The 18,622-nt window shown below is 47.5% G+C and overlaps 1 protein-coding gene across 1 annotated transcript in view; it reads right to left on the bottom strand.

Annotated features, from left to right (window-relative positions):
• The window catches only part of DPF3 (double PHD fingers 3), a 243,762-nt gene extending 225,535 nt beyond the window's left edge, over nucleotides 1–18,227 (bottom strand). Inside the window, exon 1 of the mRNA XM_016208146.2 lies at nucleotides 18,195–18,227. Within this exon, the coding sequence (XP_016063632.1) occupies nucleotides 18,195–18,226 (32 nt within the window). The 5' untranslated portion in view covers nucleotide 18,227. The remainder of the gene's footprint in view (nucleotides 1–18,194) is intronic.
• Nucleotides 18,228–18,622: the final 395 nt, after the last annotated feature.

Raw genomic sequence — 18,622 nt, 5'->3', positions numbered from 1 at the left:
TCTAGGGGGAAACCCAGGAACCTACCTCTCCATCAGTCACACAGGTACCCCTCATGTAGGCAGACTTCAAGGCACACTTGGAGAAGCCAAAGGCATAGTTGGAGTGAGCCACCGGGACAACTGCTCCAGACTCTGCTTGGGAGGAAAACCAATCTATCCACCGGATCAAAAACTTTCAAGGACGGGGGCAGGGTGTCAGTTTCTTTCAACTACCAAATGGGACTGGGAAGGCCAGGAAGAAGAGAAGAAGTTAAAGGGAAAGCTCTGTTGTCGCAGCCTTGTGCAGCTAATGCCTCGTCCTTCATGTGCATGCTCATATCTCATTTTTATTTTCTAAATTTTACCCAGAAAAGCCTCCTCAGAACTCACTCATCTCATCCTTCCCAGGCCCTGTTGTTAAATCTCTCTGTAGACAGGGGGAAATTTTTAGAGCATGAATTGGATCAAGTCACTTCCTAACTTAAATCCTTCTTTGGTTCTTGGGAGAAAGTACAAATCCTTAAAATATCCATCAAGGCCCTGTGTGTTCAGGCCCCTCCTGACCTCTCTCCCCATATCATGAGCCGCACGTTCCCTTTCTCTGGCACTCCAGCCCCAACTGCCTTCCTTGACTCCTCCAACATGTCACAAGACTTTTGCACGTGCTGTTCCCTCTGCCTGGGATAAAATGTTGCCTCTTCAAGGAAACCTTCCCTCACCACACCAGACTAGAACAGTTCCTCCTGCCCTAATCTCTTATATCTGCTTGGACTTTCCAACATAACACAGATCCAACTTTTATTTACATCTTTCTGTGGTTAATGTCTGTCTCTCCATCCGAACTGTAAGCTGCACAAAAATAAGGTCCATGTAGGTTTGTCTGCCATTGTCCACCCATTGTCCACACAATAGCTGGTCCATTGTACACACTCAACTAACATAAGATAAATGCCAAGTGCTCTATGGTCTGGGGAGACATGTGAACGAAGAAAAGAAAGGAGATACCAGTTGAAGAAATTCATGATGCAGATGACAGGCAGAGTGAGGTGGCACCCTTTCTCCTGGACAGGGACAACTGAGAATCCTCTCGATTATCACGAGGTTGGTGGTCACTGGACACCAGAAGGTCTCAGGCTCTCTTAAATAAAAGCATCTGTCCAGGACTGTCCCCAGAGGACAATGAGAATCTGACTTACCCCTTGGGGAGTGTGGGGGCTGAGAAAGAGGGCCAGGAAAGATTGTGTGCCAACCTCCTCAATGTCCTCCCTATTATCTCTCTGAAAATGAAGCTTTGTCCCTCACTATCGGGACTCAGAGAGAGCGGGGAGGAGAAGGTCACAGGCAGAAATGATCTTCCTCCCTCCTATCTGGAGCCACAGAAACAGGCGAGCTCAGGTTATCTTTGTGTTTGCCTCTTTTCCCCAGAGATGAGTGGGGGGTAGGGCAGGAGGAAAGATTGCGAACAATCAATTCAGAAAACAGGGGGCTTCCTGCGTGGGCATCAGACATATGCCCATTCAAGGGCAGCAAAACGAGCCAAAGTTTAGGTTCTCTGACTAGGCTATCGAGTCCCATCAATTACCCCACGTGGAAAAACTTTGGACAGTTAAAAATAACATAGGGGTCTGGTGTTTGGGAGATCTGGAGCTTGGAATGCCAGCTTGTTAAGCACAGGTCACTGCCTACCAAATGTGTGTGCTGGGAAAGTGTGTACACACACACACACACACACACCCCAGGACTGGAGGGCCACGGAGGAACGAGATGTCCACCCTGACAACAGTGTGTGTCAGACCAACTCTCAACCCCCACCCACCTTGGTCTGAAGGACTTCCAAGCCCTTTTCTGGCTGTGCAAAGGGGTGTCCTTATTCAGGCAGAAAGCACTCTCCTCCTCCTTGGGAGGGACAACAGGGAATGGAAGTGTGAGCCAGTCCAGTCATGTCACAGACCCAGTCTACCTCTGCATGTTGTGTTTCCGCATCTGTGAAATTCTGGTTCTTTCTCAGAAGGACCCAATGTCAGCACCGATTAAGGAGCATGCAATAATCTGAACTCCTGGACAAAGTGTCCCACAGACAAATCTTTCTCAAAGTCTCTTCTGGCACATTTGTTCTAAGAGTAAAAAAAAAAAAAAATTAATAATAACGTCATGGAGTTCTAGAACTTTTTCTTCTGAGAAAATCATTTCTCCTACTTATCTCACTTTTTCATAAGATGCCAATGTGAGAAAAATATCAGCTAGTATGTCTTTGTGTTTTACAGATGGAAAAAGAGGGTCATTTCAAACATCTAATATGAGGGTAACATGTGCCAACTCTTCTAAGCACTTTATAGATATTAACTTAGTTAATTCTTCCAACAACCCTCTAAAGGCAGAAAATATTCCCACTTTACAGATGAGGAAACTGTGAGGTGCAGAGGAATTAGCAATCCACATTTATGGGGCTTGGATTTGAACACAGACTCTCCAACTCCCAAGCCAGCACCAGGCTATAGGCCACACAACCACTGCTTGCCACACTCCCTGGGATAAAGTGTTCGAGCTTTCAAAGAGTGCAAGGCTCCAAGGGAGCACTGGAAGCTAGCTCCCTGGGCCTCGGCCCTCCTGTGGGAACCATAGGCAATATATAGGTGGAGAGGTTGAATAGGTAACAGGGATGCCTGTGTGCCTGGGTGGGAGTAGGGAAGAACTACCTTCAGAACAAACCAATCCCCCCAAGAGGAAACACCGGTTTAGAGACCTACAGCCTCACTACCCCAATTTGAAACAACGTGAACCATGACATTAACTCTCAGGACACCAGGTTTGATTGAGCTACGATCAGCATTTGTTTTCTTCCATGGACTGGATTTGTATTTTTATTTATACCATTTCTGGGTTGTTGTTATTGCTGTTGTTGTCATTTAAAGCATTGAAAGGGGGGAAGACTTTTTTAGATCCACCACTCAGGATTACCCCACGATCCTGCCCTACTTAGCAAATCTGCTTGTGCACTGGCCAGGGCTGTCCTGTACCTGACAGGACAGGTGGTTCACACCAGCACAGGTCCCCCAGTGTGTCCCCCTGTCCCCAGTCCCTCTGGGAGGTAGGTGCCCTGGAAAGGACCCAGAACACATAACCAAGGAAACCAAGGACCAGGATCCAGTTCAACCTTAGTGAGAGGGAGCCTCTGGAGGTGAACAATCCTCCCTGCTGGGAGACACAGAATGGCACCCCAACTTCCCTTTAGGCCTCCAAGTACTTCCCAGGAATTGGCTACCAAACTGAGCCAATTCAGACCTACCTGGCCCCAGACTATTATCCCATTTTTACATTAGACAACCCCCCACCCCACCCCCATCCAGCCCAAAAGATCCTTTGGCTGTCCACACATTCCTGCCACCTGTTTCCTTCCCCCAGAAAGGAAGGGGATTCTCTAGGGAATGACTTGAATGTTTCCCAAATCTTTTACACCTGAACTTCCCCAGCCTTCCCCTCTCCACTCCTCTGAGCCCCACCAGACTCCACGGGAAGGGCTCTCTCTCTACCTCACAGAGCCCTGGGGGCTGCACGGCTCCCTTACCAGCAGTTATTCCCACCTTGCAACCTCAGGGGCCTCTTCCCTCACCGCTTCTTCCCACCCATTTGCTGTGCGCAAGCTTTGCCCCTTTCTCCTTCCCCTCTCCCCACTCCCACACTCACAGAACTGAGTGTGCCTTCCTGGGGACAAAGCCGAATACTCTTCCTTCCTTTTGTGTCCCTTCAGTGCCTTTTAATCAAGGTGTGCTGCAGGGGGTGGGGGGGGAGGGAGGAGAAGGATTCTATGGGGTACGGACGTAGGGACAAGAGCTCAGAGGGAAACCTAGGCTGGAGGTGTAAACCTTGATGTTAAGCATTAAGTGGACTATTCTTCTATTTAGGGCTCAGAGGACATTGGGGAGGCTTTGGTCTGAGTCAAGAAATAAAATAAGAAGCAGAAAGCACGGGAAAATGAAAGAGTAACTCGCGGGCTTTTCCTTCCTGGGGATTTGCAAAGCTACAATAGAGCCTGGAGGAGGCACGCCAGGAAGCTGGACTGCCCAAGGCGGCCAGCTCTGAGTCTTGGGGAAAGGTGGGGACATTTCAGCGCTCTGACATTGTCCAGACCAGTTCATCTGGGTCACAAAGGAGACAGGAACTCCAGGCAACACTGGGCAATAATAGATTATTCCATCAATCAGAGCTTCTTTTTTTCTGTTATTTCTCAGGAACCCAAACACATTCCAGGCAGGTAATGGGTGAGAACAAATGATCGCCAGAAGAGAAACCTGTATTACTGGGTCCTCTCGATTTAACACTTCATCAAGTAATAAAATGAGAATCCTGTTTCTCCAAGGATGGTAAGAGCTAGCTCAGTCTCAGAAAGGTTCCTACATTCAGACTTATGAACCAGTCGAGCTCCATTCCTCCCCACCCCACCCCACCCCCATGCTGAGTGGGATCTCCAGCCCCTGAGATGGCAAACAATGCCCCCGGTGTGCTTGGGATCAGGGAACTATGGAAACTTTTCACATTTCATAGAACTCTATAGATCAGTGTTCATCTCAGCTACCCTGTGCATAACTGACCTAAAATTGAATGATCCAAACCTGTTCCCTATCCCCCAGAGATGTGTGTAATTAGATAAAATGAGGACAGAATATGTATAAGTATCTGTTATACTGGGATGGCTGCCCAGAAAGGAAATGAGCACCAGGAACTGGACGGCCCTGTGTGCACCCTCCGTACTGAAGGGCTATATACAAGGACCGAGGGAGAGTTATCTTCAAGAGTATGCGCTACCCTGGCTGGTGTGACTTAGTTGGTTGGGCATCATCTGGTGCACCGAAGCGTTGCCACTTCAATTCCTGGTCAGGGCACATGCCCAGGTTGTGGGCTCCATCCCCAGTAGGGGCGTGCAGGAGGCAGCCGATCAATGTTTCTCTCTCATTGATGTCTCTCTCTCTCTCACTTCTTCTCCCTCTAAAAATCAATTTTAAAATCTTAAAAAAAAGAAAGAGTGCTAGTGCAGTATAACCTGAGTTGACAAACATCTTTGCACAATTCTGCTCCTACAGCCCATATTTCGTGCACCATCAGCATTTTCCGAGTTGAAGGATATCCAGTGGACTAGAATCTGAATTAAAACTTGATTTGGGCTCGGCTAGTGTTGCTCAGTGGTTGAGCATCAACCCATGCACCAAGAGGTTGCCAGTTCAATCCCTGGTCAGGGCACATGCCCGGGGTTGTGGGCTTGATCCCCAGAAGGGAATATGCAGGAGGGCAACTGATTGATGTTGATGCATTAATGTTTCTATCTCTCTCTCCCTGTCTCTTCCTCTCTCTCTAAAACCAATACATATTATCTTTTTTAAAACTTGACTTGGGAAGCCCATCTTGACCTTGATCTTCACCTTCCTCCTGACACAGAACCAGACCTCTCCAGGTGGCGCCATCCTTCCAAATAGCCCCAACAGTGAATTATTAGGAGGGTAGAAAAGTGGTTAAAGAACATAGCAAAGTTACAATGATAGATATTTTTCCCTCTCTCATTATGAAAACTAAAAGCTTTCACATAATCCCTAGGACATCACTTTTTGTTTCATTGTCAAGTGAATTTATCTGCATTGAACATGGTCAGGACACTGAGTCACAGGGAAAGTTACATCTATCTAGGCACTGGTACTATGAAAGTATCTGAATGGCATTGTCTCAAAGAACTTGTACCTGAAAACAGTGATTGGGCTACAGTTACCTTCAAAACTCTGTAGGACGGGCACCAGATTCTCACCAGATCCCAGCTGTGGGTTAAATCATTATAGTATTCTCACCTTCTGGTCTCCTCCATCTTAAAACCCATAGAGGTCTTGGATATAAATAAGGCTAAAGGAAATCCCATGCACAGCTGAGGCATAGTAGGCACTCAATAAAAATAGGATTAATTTATCAGTTGCTATTTACAAGTCCTTAGCCACTTAGTCCCTGAAAGAGAACAAAGCAGAAAGACTTGCCTTACCTTCCCAAGGGGGGGGGGGGGTCACATTTTTTAGATCTATAAGGATGAAGCGATAAAAAACTAGGGGCTAGAATAAGTGATGCTGACATTCATCACAGCCGAACATGCTACATGCAGGTAAGGCCAAGCTTGTGTCTGTGTTCCCACCCGGGAAACGAAAGAATTTGGGGAAAGGAATTCTGCAGCCTTTTCCAAACTCCTGCAGTCAGGGGAGAGAATGAGAAACATCAACTCTAAAGGGCTAGAAGCAAATTAGGCGGGAAGAGCAGTGTTTTTGCCTGCTGGCTTCATTTGCTCAGTAATTTCACACAAATTTATTGAACGCCTGCTATGCTAGATCCTAAGGCTAGCAAGACACAGGCAGCCACCATCCGGGCCTTCCAGGGCCTTACATTCTAACTAACCAGAGTTAAGTACTTGGGTGACCAAGAGAGGAGAGTATGCTTGGGCCTATGGGGACAAGGCAGGTGAGGCCAGTTTTACTCAAGGCTCAGCAAGGGCCTCACTGGGGCAGAGGGGATTTTGAAGAATCTGGAAGATGAACAGGCAGATGTTCATCAGGTGTATCTGGGGCAGGATGGGGTTGAAGGAGCCACAAGCAGTTGGTGAGACTATGGGGGAGTGTGAGGGGCTCCCTCTCTCTGAGCAGGGATACAGAAGTAGGCTTCCAGATAACAAGTTCACCCACATCTCTCATTCTGGGCTTCTTAACCTGGAATCCATGGGCCTCTAGGGCACCCACCTTGATGGGCTCAAGGTCTGTGAACCCCATCAAACCATGTACAAACGCTCACACCTATGTGCATTTTCTCAGGGTAGATGGTCCACAACTTTCATAGGATTCTCAGATTGTCAAGGAAGAGTAAAGCAGACACACTCAAAAGGACACCTACTAGCTTGAACACCAGACTGTGGTGTAGAAGCCATGGTCTTCCACCTCCACATCCACATATACAGAGCACATGGAAGAAGATCTTCTCAGCCTTCCGTTCCCAGAGCCAGCACTGCAGAGCCAAGTCCCTAAATGTGGATACAAGTCACCGGGGCAATTCACTGCAATCTCCAGATCAGGCTCAAATTTTAGTTGGCAGTTGCCTAGAAACAGGTAACCCTAAAGACACAAGGTTAGGGTTAGGGTTAGTTTAGGGTTAGGGTTAGGGTTAGGGTTAGGGTTAGGGTTAGGGTTAGGGTTAGGGTTTGGCACCAAACTGAGATGCCAAAAGGGCACTTTGTGGACAAGCTGGTTCTGAAAACCAGCCCCATGCAAGTCTGTCTGCCAGGGACTGTTGGGGGAAGGAGCAGACTTTGCACCCAAAAGGAGGCCAGCAGCAGGGAGCTGGGAAGGTGTGCGGATGAATGGTGGTGTGTCTTCCCACACTGGGGAATAGGCACAGGGATGGGGAACTGAGGGTTGAAGGAGAAGGCAGCCTTGAGTATAGAAGGCAACTGGGTCCTCTTTTAGACTGTAGATACAACTACTCTTCTAAGCAGTGGCTGAGCGGACCCCAGCCACATCTAAAGACCCATACAGAGCACAGACTTGACTGCACCAACGTCCAGCCCTGCCCTAAGTCATCATCCTGCAGCACTTCCATGGAACTGGGGGGGGGGGGGTGCAAGATGACAGACCTCAAACCACAGCTAACGGGAACCCAGGAAGCGGTTTTTATCCAGCCCTCCAGGGCAGCTCACTTCCTTAGAGGTGGCAAACACAAAAGAGGCAGAAACCTCACTTTCTAAAATTCAGATTTTTTTTTTTTTTTTTTAATTAAAACTCAGAAACTCCTTCAGCTGAGTCAGGTGAGACTGGGATTCCTAAAACAAAGGTTCTAATCTCCTCTCCCTGTGCAGGTGGCAGAAAGCTTGGCAAGGTGGGGCCTTCTTCAGAACCCATCACCCCTTCTCCAGAAGGGTCCTGGCGGCCAGGGAAGGGATGAATAAATCTATCCGTCTGGAAGAGGTGCAGGAAGAACAAATGCGGAAGTCAAACAACAACAAATAAGGCGATATAAATCCAGATAAAATATTAAAATCATTAAAGGGCTGCTGCTCCCTGAAGATTGGGAAAAATGAAGAGAGTTAATTAAAAGCAATCTCCATGCACTGCTGAGCCAGCCGGCCCTGATAAATCAACAGCTGGGGCGGCTGTGGAGGGCAGTCAAGGGGCATGGGGGGGCAGGCTGGGGAGAGGGCACTGCCACAGGGATGGCAGTGACGTTGAATTGAACACAGTGACTTAAGTTTCCTGTTTTATTAAATATTTTATGACACTAAATAAAGTTGTTCCTCCGAGGGGGAGAAAATGATCAGTGAACAAAGAAGGAGGGAGTTATGGATGAAGAGGTGTTGTTGGTTAGATTCAAAACCTATGTGGGATCCTGGTGTCTGCATCTCTAATCTCATCCCAAATGCAGAGGCTTTTGGGCTTTTTTTCTCTCTCTCCACCTGATGGGCACAGGTAGATGCATCTTCTCAAATCTCTCGACAAAACCCTGGGTTATGTTTGTTTGGGGGGCTGGGGGGGTAGTACAAAGTCCAGAGAAGGAGTGGAGAGGAAGGGGAGATAGACAAGACCTTCAAAATTCTCATTGCTGATCCAAGCCAGACTTTGAGCACAAAACTAAAAGGTCAGCAGAAATGGTGGGAACTTTCTTTTTTTCTTTCTTGCTTTCTCTTTTTTCCCCCCCCTTTCCTTCTCTGTTCCCTTTCTTCCCCCTTTTTTCTGCAGTCAGATAAAGTTTTTGTTTTTCATTTCAAACAAAAAAAAGCTCAGAATTTTCGGGCTCAATCTAAATAAAACCCAGCAATTTTAGAAGTGTTACAAGAACAGCATTTCTCTATTCTAAGGGAACCCTCTCCAGTTCTTCCTTGATGGAAATATAATCAAGAGAAATGACTGGGGGAAAGTGTTTTTTCTCCTCCATAGAAATGGAATTGGAAGGGGAGTGTGTGCATGGGGAAACATAAGGAATTATGCATTTGGATATGCATTTTAATTAGGTGGACAGAAGCAGCCGCCTGTTAATTTTTCTTGCTTGTTTCCACTTAGCATTCATCACAGGCAGAACCACCATAGAGCGCTCCCACGATAATAGATGGTTCTGCATTGGCTAAGTCCTCGGGGAAAATAATTAGCAGGAGAGAATATATTCTCTCCACTCCCACTACCCCATCCACCCTGCCCTCCCCCATCCCCAGCACCACATTGCCTCCTCTCCCCACCCCCCACCCCAACTGACAGTGGTTTCCCCAGAAGCCTAGAGGAGTCAGGCTTCTGGTTTACAGGCACTTACTTTGCCCTGCAGAAGAACAAGGGTCTGGAAGGAGAAACAGACAGACTAGAGGCCTTCCTTGGAGTGGAAGCTCCTAGATGCAGGGAGGGAGGCTACCATGCTGCTGGGTTCTGAGGGGCAGGCTGGCAATCAGTGTTTGCCAGGACGGGATGACAAAGGTCCAAAGAGGGTGGGACAGTTCTCATAGTGCTCAACTGGGAGCAAACAAAGACGTCTGAAGAGTTGTTAGTTGAGGAGAAAGGGAATGGGAATGACATTTTCACTTAATTTGCTTTACAAAGTAAAGGAATGGTGTAGCTTTGCAGCAAGCTTGAATCTGAAGCATTTGCAAGGCTAGCGACCAAGATCTAACTCTAATTCTGAGATCTGACCCCTGTCACGATGCTCTCCATAATCTACAACTCTTGTCGAAGAGCTGCTATGTCAACAGCACACCCTCCTTGTTCACTAGCAGATTTGAGCTCCTTCAGCCCCCCCTTCCCGGAGTCCTCTAGACTGAAGCGGGAGCCTGGATGATGACTGGCGCAAGGTCCAGGAAAGGGCTCCCTGTGCCCTCCGAGCTTCTGTTTCCCCCTGATTTTGAGGGTGGACTCAGTTCAGGGCAGCCAATGGAAAATGAAACAAGGGCTTCCCTCGAGCTCATATTCTCACCTATTACAAACCCAGACAATGGAAAACTCCCACTGTGGTCCCAGGTCTATTTACACACAGCAGGATGAGTAAGGCTTTGCATTTCCTGAGAAAATGATTGCACATGATGCATAATGCCAGATTCCTTTCACTTATTTCAGTTTTAATATATTAAAATAATGTTTAATATATGAGGTATTGTTGACTCTCAGTCAGCTACAGGAAACTGTAGTTCTAGTAACGCCTCGCATTTGTACTTTACACCTTCTGAAATGTTTTCACATCCATTATTTCATTTGGGCCCCTTGGGGGGTAAACTCGGCTGGATGTAGGAGAAGGGAGGAGGAAGGAGACTTGAGCTCTTCTCAGGACAGGCCTGGTTTACTAACACTTGACTTTCAAGCCGTCCTGTCATCCCAGGTGCCTCCTCAACCCCCTGTTGCCAGATGAAACCTCTCTGCCTAGGAGACCTTCACTCCAAGACTCACTAGGTAACTATGACTGCTAAGCTCCTGGAGCCTCCCCAAACCCAAACCCTGACAACCCCCCGGAGGCCCTGCCCTTAGAAGAAGGAGGGGGACAAGGGGAAGGCAATCTTTGTGGCTGGGGATGAGAAATTGAGTCTCTGGATTTCCAGGGTATTCACCAACCCCCCCCCCACACACACACACACACACAAAATAATAATAGTCCTACATGGGGAGGGGAATAAATTAGTTGAATTCTATGATAGTATTTTTCTTTACGCTTATGAGGTAAGGTTGCCTGTACTATCTAGAAATGTAGTCCCTACATTTTAAAGAGTCTAAAAATGAAGGGGACCTAAGCACATACCCAAAGGAATTGAAAGCAGGGACTCAAACAGCTACTTCTACACCCACGTTCATAACCACATTATTCACGACAGCCAAAAGGTGAAAATAACCCAAGTGTCTGTCATTGGATGAATGGGTAAACAAAATGTGGTATATACATACAGTGGAATATTATTCAGCCATAAAAAGGAAGAAAATCCTGACACACGCTATAACGTAGATGAACTACTTTGAGAACATGATGTAAGTGAAATCAACCAGAGGCAAATTCATAACGACAGAAAGTAGAATGGTGGTTATCAGGGACTATAAGGGGGGAGGGGCTATTTGGAACGATAAAAAAATTCTGGAGATAGATTGTATCAATGGTTGCACAACATTCTGAATGTGCTTAATGACACTGAATTATACACTTAAAAAATGGTTAAAATGGTACATTTACATGTTATCAATGTTAAGTTATATATCATATATATTTTACCACAATTAGAGAAAAACAATTAAGGGGCTGCCTTTGTCTGAGAGAGGTCAGGGTAACCATTTTATTTTGTTTGCCGAAGTCACAATTTAGGCTTCTGCGAATTCTCTGATGGGTTTTACAACCCTATCTTCCTCCTTTAGGCATGTAAAAAATTGCCAAGGGAGGTTTCAACCAAAGGAAAGCCTAATTATAGTGACGCCAGAGGAAACCGGGATGTTCTGGAGGCATATCACTGAAGAAGAGTCAGTGAATTCCAATCCAGACACTGCCAATATCCACCTGGGTACAGCCAGCCTCTGTGGTGGGTCTGCTGGGCACCTCCATTTCCTCAGCAGTAATACAGGGCACACTAGAGGAAGCTCAGTGAGACATCAGTACAGGTCCACCTACTTCAACTCACTGAACAGCCAGGTATCTGCAGCTGCCGAAATGGAAGTGAAATAAGCACTTATTTCCATGTTAATTGGGATGGGTGCCAAGGTGGAAGAGGGGGCAGGTCCAGAGAGATGTGGATAAATGAAATCCAGGAGAAAAATATTTTGCCTGATTCCCATCCTCCCCCACGTATTTAAAGAAGAGAATGAGAAGGCAGATAGATATTCTCAGTAATTCCACAATCAAAAACTTTATCTGAGTGCTTATAAACAGCAAAATAGGCCAATTAGTCTTCCCACTCCTCTTTCCTCTTTCCATTCTCTGGTTGAGGTGATAATGAGAAGAAAAATATTCAAAGGAGAAAATCAGAAGAAAAGCCCATGTTCTAAATGGGCCACCACCTGGTCCTCAGCCCTAGGCCCTGAGAAGTGAGAGGAAGCTCCATCTCGATTAGAAGCCCAGGTGGTAGCACAATGTGGCAAGACTGGACCAGAGAAGATGAAACTACAGAAGAGTCTCCCATCTTAACAGCAACACTTTAGAGCTGCACTTTTAAAACAAGGAAGAATTTGAACTCTGGCCCCTAACTGTTCTATCTCCCTGTCCTAATTGACCATAGTTAAGAGGCACAAAGTTTTTGACTTGAAAGGAATTTGGGCAATGAAGGTGGACTACCTTCATCGTAAAGACAAGGAATATGCAGCTCAGAGTTCTGTGTACAAGATCACAGAGCTAGCTGGTGGTAGGGCTTAGAGCAGAGCTTAAGGCTTCCTCTCCCAGAGCATTTTTTCCTTCATTACTTTGAAGTCATCATAACCGCAAGACTAGCCACTGGTGAGAAATGAAGGACATGGAAGAGGGTCAGAGTTTGACATAGGTTCATGCTGATGGCAGATGAAAGTCTGGGGACTGGAAAACCTTTTCTGGTGGAGCTTCCAATTACAGTTAATAAAAACAGCAGCTTTTCAAAGTGAGTAAAAACAAAAAACCTCACTCATTTCACAGCAGCCTGAGATAACCAGTCTCTGGATTCAGGGATGGTGGAGAAGATGCAATAGAAGGATTAGACATGTGCCATCATTTTCCCCAGCTCGGAACTGAGGCCTGGATGGTGGAGAACTCAGTGTCGTCTATTTGAACCCCATTATTAGAAGCTCTGATCCTAATCCCCCCACACTACTATTCACAAACATTCTACCTAGAAATTCTAAACAGTCTGCCCCTCTTCCCCCCACCCCAGTCCCCCTAACACCTCCCAACCACTGCTTTTAAAACTCTGATGCAAATCACAGGCTTCAAAAACCTTCCTTTGGTGACAGTTTTACGATGCTAGCTCCATTCATCCATATGGTTTGACAGACTGTGAAACACTAGTAACCGGACCAATAAGAAAAACAAATTACAAAAACACAACACCTCATCTCTCCCCAGTCACTCACACAACCAAAGGAAACTTTGGAACTTGCAATGGATCATAATATCACTCTCTTGGTGTTAATCATCTTTTCAGAGTTCCAGACCACACCGTGGTTTTATCCACTCGCCTACCCCCACCCCACACCCAGGCAACTCTTTATCTTTCCTTGTAAATACCTTTATTTAAAAATGACTTAAAACTAGGATCATGCTTTTACATAGGCCCGTGAAGGGAAACCTGCCTGGGCAAAATCTATTTTCAATGGTTGTGGCATTTCTTTGGCCAGGGGCTTGCCACATTTGGCTACATTTCTGTCTCCTAGTGACTTTCAGTACACTCAAAAAAACCCTCAAGGTACTTCCCAAGAGGCTGGCATAATAAAAAGGCCTGGATTCTAGCGCCTTTTTATGACCCAGCCCCCTTCACCACAACATTCAGAGTGGCTGCACTGAAAACTGAAACATCAGCCTCAGTTTCCTTCCTTTTTCTGGTGCCATGCAAAACAAAGCATGCTGACTGTGACGTTTTTATTTATTTCATTGATCTGAGCAGATGGCTCTGAAACAGCTTTAGATAGTATGGTCTTTCTCAAATGCATTCCAAATTCCAGCTACCTGCATAATTCCCAAAAGGCAGGGAGATGAGAAGTCTCCAATTAAGTTGCCTCTGAATTTCAGCCCATCTCGTAGATCTGAGCAGCTGCATTCCACTGTGATCTCTGGATGTCTCCCAGGTGGTCTGCAGGCTGGGATACTTTCAGAGGTCTACTCTGTGACAATACCTCCAATTGGGTTCTGGCAGAAATTAATCTCCTTTATGGGTATCTCATCAAAACCAGACATTCTTCCAGCTGAAAAATAATGTGTGCTAATGAAGTTTGGAGAATTTAGGGCTTTTTTTTTTTTTCCCAGTGGCAACCAGAAGCAGATGGAGAAGGCAGTTCTTAGGCATCTGTTGGTTTAAAATGTCTGAGGGTCCTTTTTCATAAGGGGCTAAAATAATGTCTATAAAAGGCTGCGGTCACAAAGTCCCAACCCCAACGTTCCCCTCTTACTCTCATTCAGAAAGAGCTAAGAGGAGATTAGAACCAGGAATGTGTCTCCCCACTACCCCCTCATCTCTGATATCTAACCTGCCACAGCAAGAGCGAGGTCTGGCTTCTAAGTGGCTGACAATTACACAACTTTCACAGGCACAAAACCACTTCAGATTAGAATGCAATGTGTCCAGATCACAGAATGTATAGAGATGAAGATTTGAGGTCCATCTAGACCCATGACCTGCTGTCTGACCTTAGCTAAGTAAGCATATCTACTTCCCCCAGAGCTGTGTCCTTAATAACTAACAGAGATATAAACAAATACCTCTAAGCAAGCGAAACGCCTAACAAAAATAAAGTTTCAGTACAATTATGTATGTTCACAATTATAAGCATGGGAAAATAGTTTACTGGTCTCGTTCTTTACAAACAAATAGTTGCTTGAGGTAAAGGCCCTGCTGGTTTACAAGGAATAATTAAATAATAATAACAGTTATTCTTTTTTAAGCTGGCAGTTATAATAATAGATTCATATGTGCATAATCAAGTCTGGCAGAAGGTGGCAGACATTCCCAGTTAAGTGCATACAAACCAGAGTTTTGATAACTTAATAAAAGAAAGTTGTTCAAAGTGTTGACAGAAGATTTGGGCAGGGTGGTTTACCTGAACTAGAATAGCAAGTAAGATTAGAATTTATATTAAAAGCATTATGTTTCCTAGGTATGCAGATATCATCCGGAACACAATATATAATGTGACTTACACACAGACCTTTATCAAATCCATATTTATGTTACCTACATGTGTAATTACTTCACTTACACGGCCCTTATCTTGGCTGTAGGTGTAATAAATGAGGGTGACTCACACATCTAGGCTCAGACAATGTAGCTGCTAAATTAAATAATGTGTAATACACATTTACACTTCATACATGTCCATCTATGCTTTTAAATTCTACTTGTCCAGATGTGACTGCTTGGTTGTGTGGCCACCTGCCGAGTCCCCTTTGTGATCTGATCAGTCCAGGCAGCTCCTGTTTCTGCCTCTAACACCCTGTTGGGCAGTAATAAGATGTTAAAGGCAACAACAGAAAGAGAAGCCAGGCTGTCAGCTTCAGAGAGAAGGGGGGTGACGGGTACAAGGAGGAAGGATAAGAAAAGAGAGTTGAGGGGAGATCAAAGACAGGCAGGAAGAAAGCCAAACTGCTGAGAGGAGATGTGGTTCCAGGAGCCTGGGCCCCTAAGGAAGACCCCAAAGCAATGAGATTCGAATTGTGCCATCCGGTTACCTGAGCTATTGAATTATTGAATGTTCCACGTGGAAAAAGAGAGTATAAATGAAAAATGGTCCATGCTCAGGCTAGATAGAGCCCTACAGAGGTGTTGCATGAAACCTGATCTTGTTTCTTCCCAGAACATTACCTACCACCACTTAATTCCCCAACCCTAAAGGAAACCTTTGTGACCAGTTTCTGTAGGGGGCGTCAGTGGCGTCTGATTTTTTTAAATTTTTTTTTTAGGGGAGAGAGACTCCGAAGCACACAGAGAAAATGCTAATGTGGTTCAGCTACGTTTCATTGTCAAAAGGGACACAGGAGCGTGAAAACATAGCTCTCCAAACCATTCTCCCGGCTCCCCTCCTCCCAGCACCACCATCCGTCCATCCTTTAGGCTTGATGAGCCTCTGCGCTTTGTTCTAATTTAGCCCATGCATAATTTATTCACGTGTGTATTGTTTCCTGATCAGCAACTTTTAAAAACAAATGAAAAATAAATGTTTTATTAAACAAGTTGTTTTAAAAAAAATAAAGGCAGATGGTGTAGGTCTCCCAATTACAACGTGTATGCTCCTGCCTTAGGAGTTTAAAAACCGTCCTGGGCGGAGGAGGCTCGGCTAGCTGGGGGTATTGTTTACACCCCCTTACCCCCAGGGAAAGGGGTTGGGGTGCAAAAAGGAGCAGCTAATTACAAAGGACCACTCAACTCCCACCTAGAAAAAGCCGGCAGGAGTGTAGTGTGTGTGTGTTAGTGTATGCGCGTATAGCGACACAGAACTACAAATACATCACATTGCAACTGTTTCTAATTATAAAGTTGGAGTATAAAAATTCATAACTAATTCCACTACCAGACCGCTTTTCTGTCCCTTCTCCCACCTCTAACCCTACATTCACACCCTCCCAGAACACGTACCCTTCTGCGTTCCAAAAACAAAAACAACAAAAACCTGGAGTGAGCAGCGGAACCCTGGAGCGTAGAGACCTTGAGCCCGCCCGCGCGTAAACCGGCTCCAGGGTAACCAGGGTGCCGCCTTCCCAATAGGAAGCAAACCTGGCGCACATGTGAGATTACTCGAACTTGAGTTTACCAGATGGCATCAGCCTGCTTATGTGATTTCGGCTAGAAATGGGTAAACTGCAAATCAGCGACGGGCTCCGTAGAAACTCACAGCATCAGCGGTGTGGCAGCGCGAGCGGAGGGGAGAGCGAGGATGCGGCGAAGTTACGCCCATTTGTTCTGCCATAAAACATTTTCTTTCTCGGGTGAAAGGCTGTGGCGTTCAAGTGCAGTGCATCGGCGCTTCAGAGCGAGAACTGGGGCCGGGAGCTGCTGCTCTCCGATCAGCCTCAGCTTCAAAAGACCTCTTAACAGTAGCTTTAACATGCATACGTATATATTTAAAACTCCAAGACCTGGGACATTCTTTCCCCTTTTCCCTATGACTGATGGGAGACAAGCGGGTATAAACGCGAGTTCCTTCGAAATAGGAATCCCACCGCCGCCACACACCCCCACCCCCCACCCGGGTGCGAACCTGGATTTCAACTCCAGGAGGAGCTAGGGGTGCGGACGCCGCGGCGCGGAGCTGAAAGAATCCACCCAAGAGAATTCGGCACGAAATGCCCCCCACCTGCACCTCCCCCTCCCCTCGCCCGTGGCTGCCAGACCCGATTCTCCCAGCGCGGACCCCCGCCCACGTCGCGCGGTGACCCGGAGGGAGCTCCCTTCTGCCAACATCGCTGCCAACAGCACCCGTTTGAGAGCGACGCTAGTTTTCCGAAGCCACCTCCGGCTCCGCGATCGCGAGCGGACTTGGCGGCTTAACAGTTCCACGGACTGGAAGGAAGGAAGGAAGGAAGCCAGGATGAAACGGAGGGGGAAGGCGGGCAGGAATTGGCCGTCGGACCCGGGGACTGGCCCCCGCGCGTCCCCGCGCAGCCCGCCCCCTCCGTCCCGGATCTGGGCGTCCGCTCAAAGTCTCCCGGCGGCCAGAGGCACCTGCCCCTCGCGCTGGCCGGGAGCAGGCGCTGCCCGCTCGGGCGCCGAGCCCCGAGCTGCTTCTCCGCCCGCCTCGGCTTTTCACCCAGAGGAGGCGAGAACACCATTCTTGAGACCTGCAGCTCCCCTGCCTACCCAGTTAACCTGAGTCGTTAATTGACTACAGCCAGGTCGCCCACAAACACACACGCAGACACACCGGCGACCGCCCGGAGCGCCGTCACGCTCCGGGGGCTGCCCCGGTAGGAAAGCTCCGGGCAACCACCTGGGCCCCAGGGCTCCTGGGACCCGCGGCTCCCCCTGCGGTCCTCCCAACTCCGGAAGGTTTGCACAAACTCCCCGCCAGCAATCGGAAGGCGGAGAGCTCCCTGCAAACTCCGGCGCTGCCGCGGTCCGCTCACCCCGGCGGACTGAGCCGCCCGCTCCGGAGGCGCGGGGCTCAGCCAAGTGCACCCCGGCGGCCCCTGCCCGGCGCTCGCCCCCCGCGAGGCCACCCCCGCGCCGTGCTAGCCGCCCCGCGAGGCCGGGCACTCGGGGGACAGTGTTGTCCTCGAGCCGCCCACGACCCCCTAGCTGCAGAGCGCTCGAGCGCCAGGCTCCCCTGCCGATATCCCTTCTCTCTCTCCGTACGCCAATTAAACAGAACACAAATGTAACAATTTTCTTCTTGTTAATTGCATCTCCTGACATTTCGGCGTGTTGGGGGGAAAAAAGATGAAGAAGTAAGAGCTGAAAGAAAAGAGAGAAGCCCCGCAGCGGCTGCAGGCGCCTGCAAGCGCAGTGCATTGGCAGCGCTCGGCACGCAGAAGGCGCCTTTTTTTTCATATTGAAACCACGCGGAATATGTACATTTTTTAGTCTTACTTACGCTTTCAGGGGGTTGTGAATGACAGTCGCCATTTTGCTACAATGTAACAGAATATTGTCTGTCTCAGAGTTCTAAAGGTTCGCTCAGGGGAAGCGGCGAGCCAATCAGCGCACGGGATACCGGCCCGGCGGCCAATCGGCACCACTGGTCGCCAGGTGGGCGGGGCCTGCACGGTGGTAGTTATTAGGGGAGCTGTCAAAGCCCAGAGGTCACTCCCTTTTGTAGAGCCCGAGAGCGAGCAGGTCTTAAAGGGGCAGTACCGCGCGAGCAGCTCTTTTTTGGATTGAGGAAAGTGGAGACGCACGGGAGAGTATTCTAGTTTGGTTTGAGTTTCTACTTTCTAAGTAACTCCATAGAGTTTGCGCTTCCGGACAGAAATATTTAAGTATTTTCAACAAAACACTGAACTCCATTCATTAGCTTTTGGC

This window comes from Miniopterus natalensis, chromosome 1, assembly GCF_054644295.1.
Source record: "Miniopterus natalensis isolate mMinNat1 chromosome 1, mMinNat1.hap1, whole genome shotgun sequence".
NCBI classification, from domain to species: domain Eukaryota; kingdom Metazoa; phylum Chordata; class Mammalia; order Chiroptera; family Miniopteridae; genus Miniopterus; species Miniopterus natalensis.
This window is presented reverse-complemented; position numbering and strand designations above follow the sequence as displayed.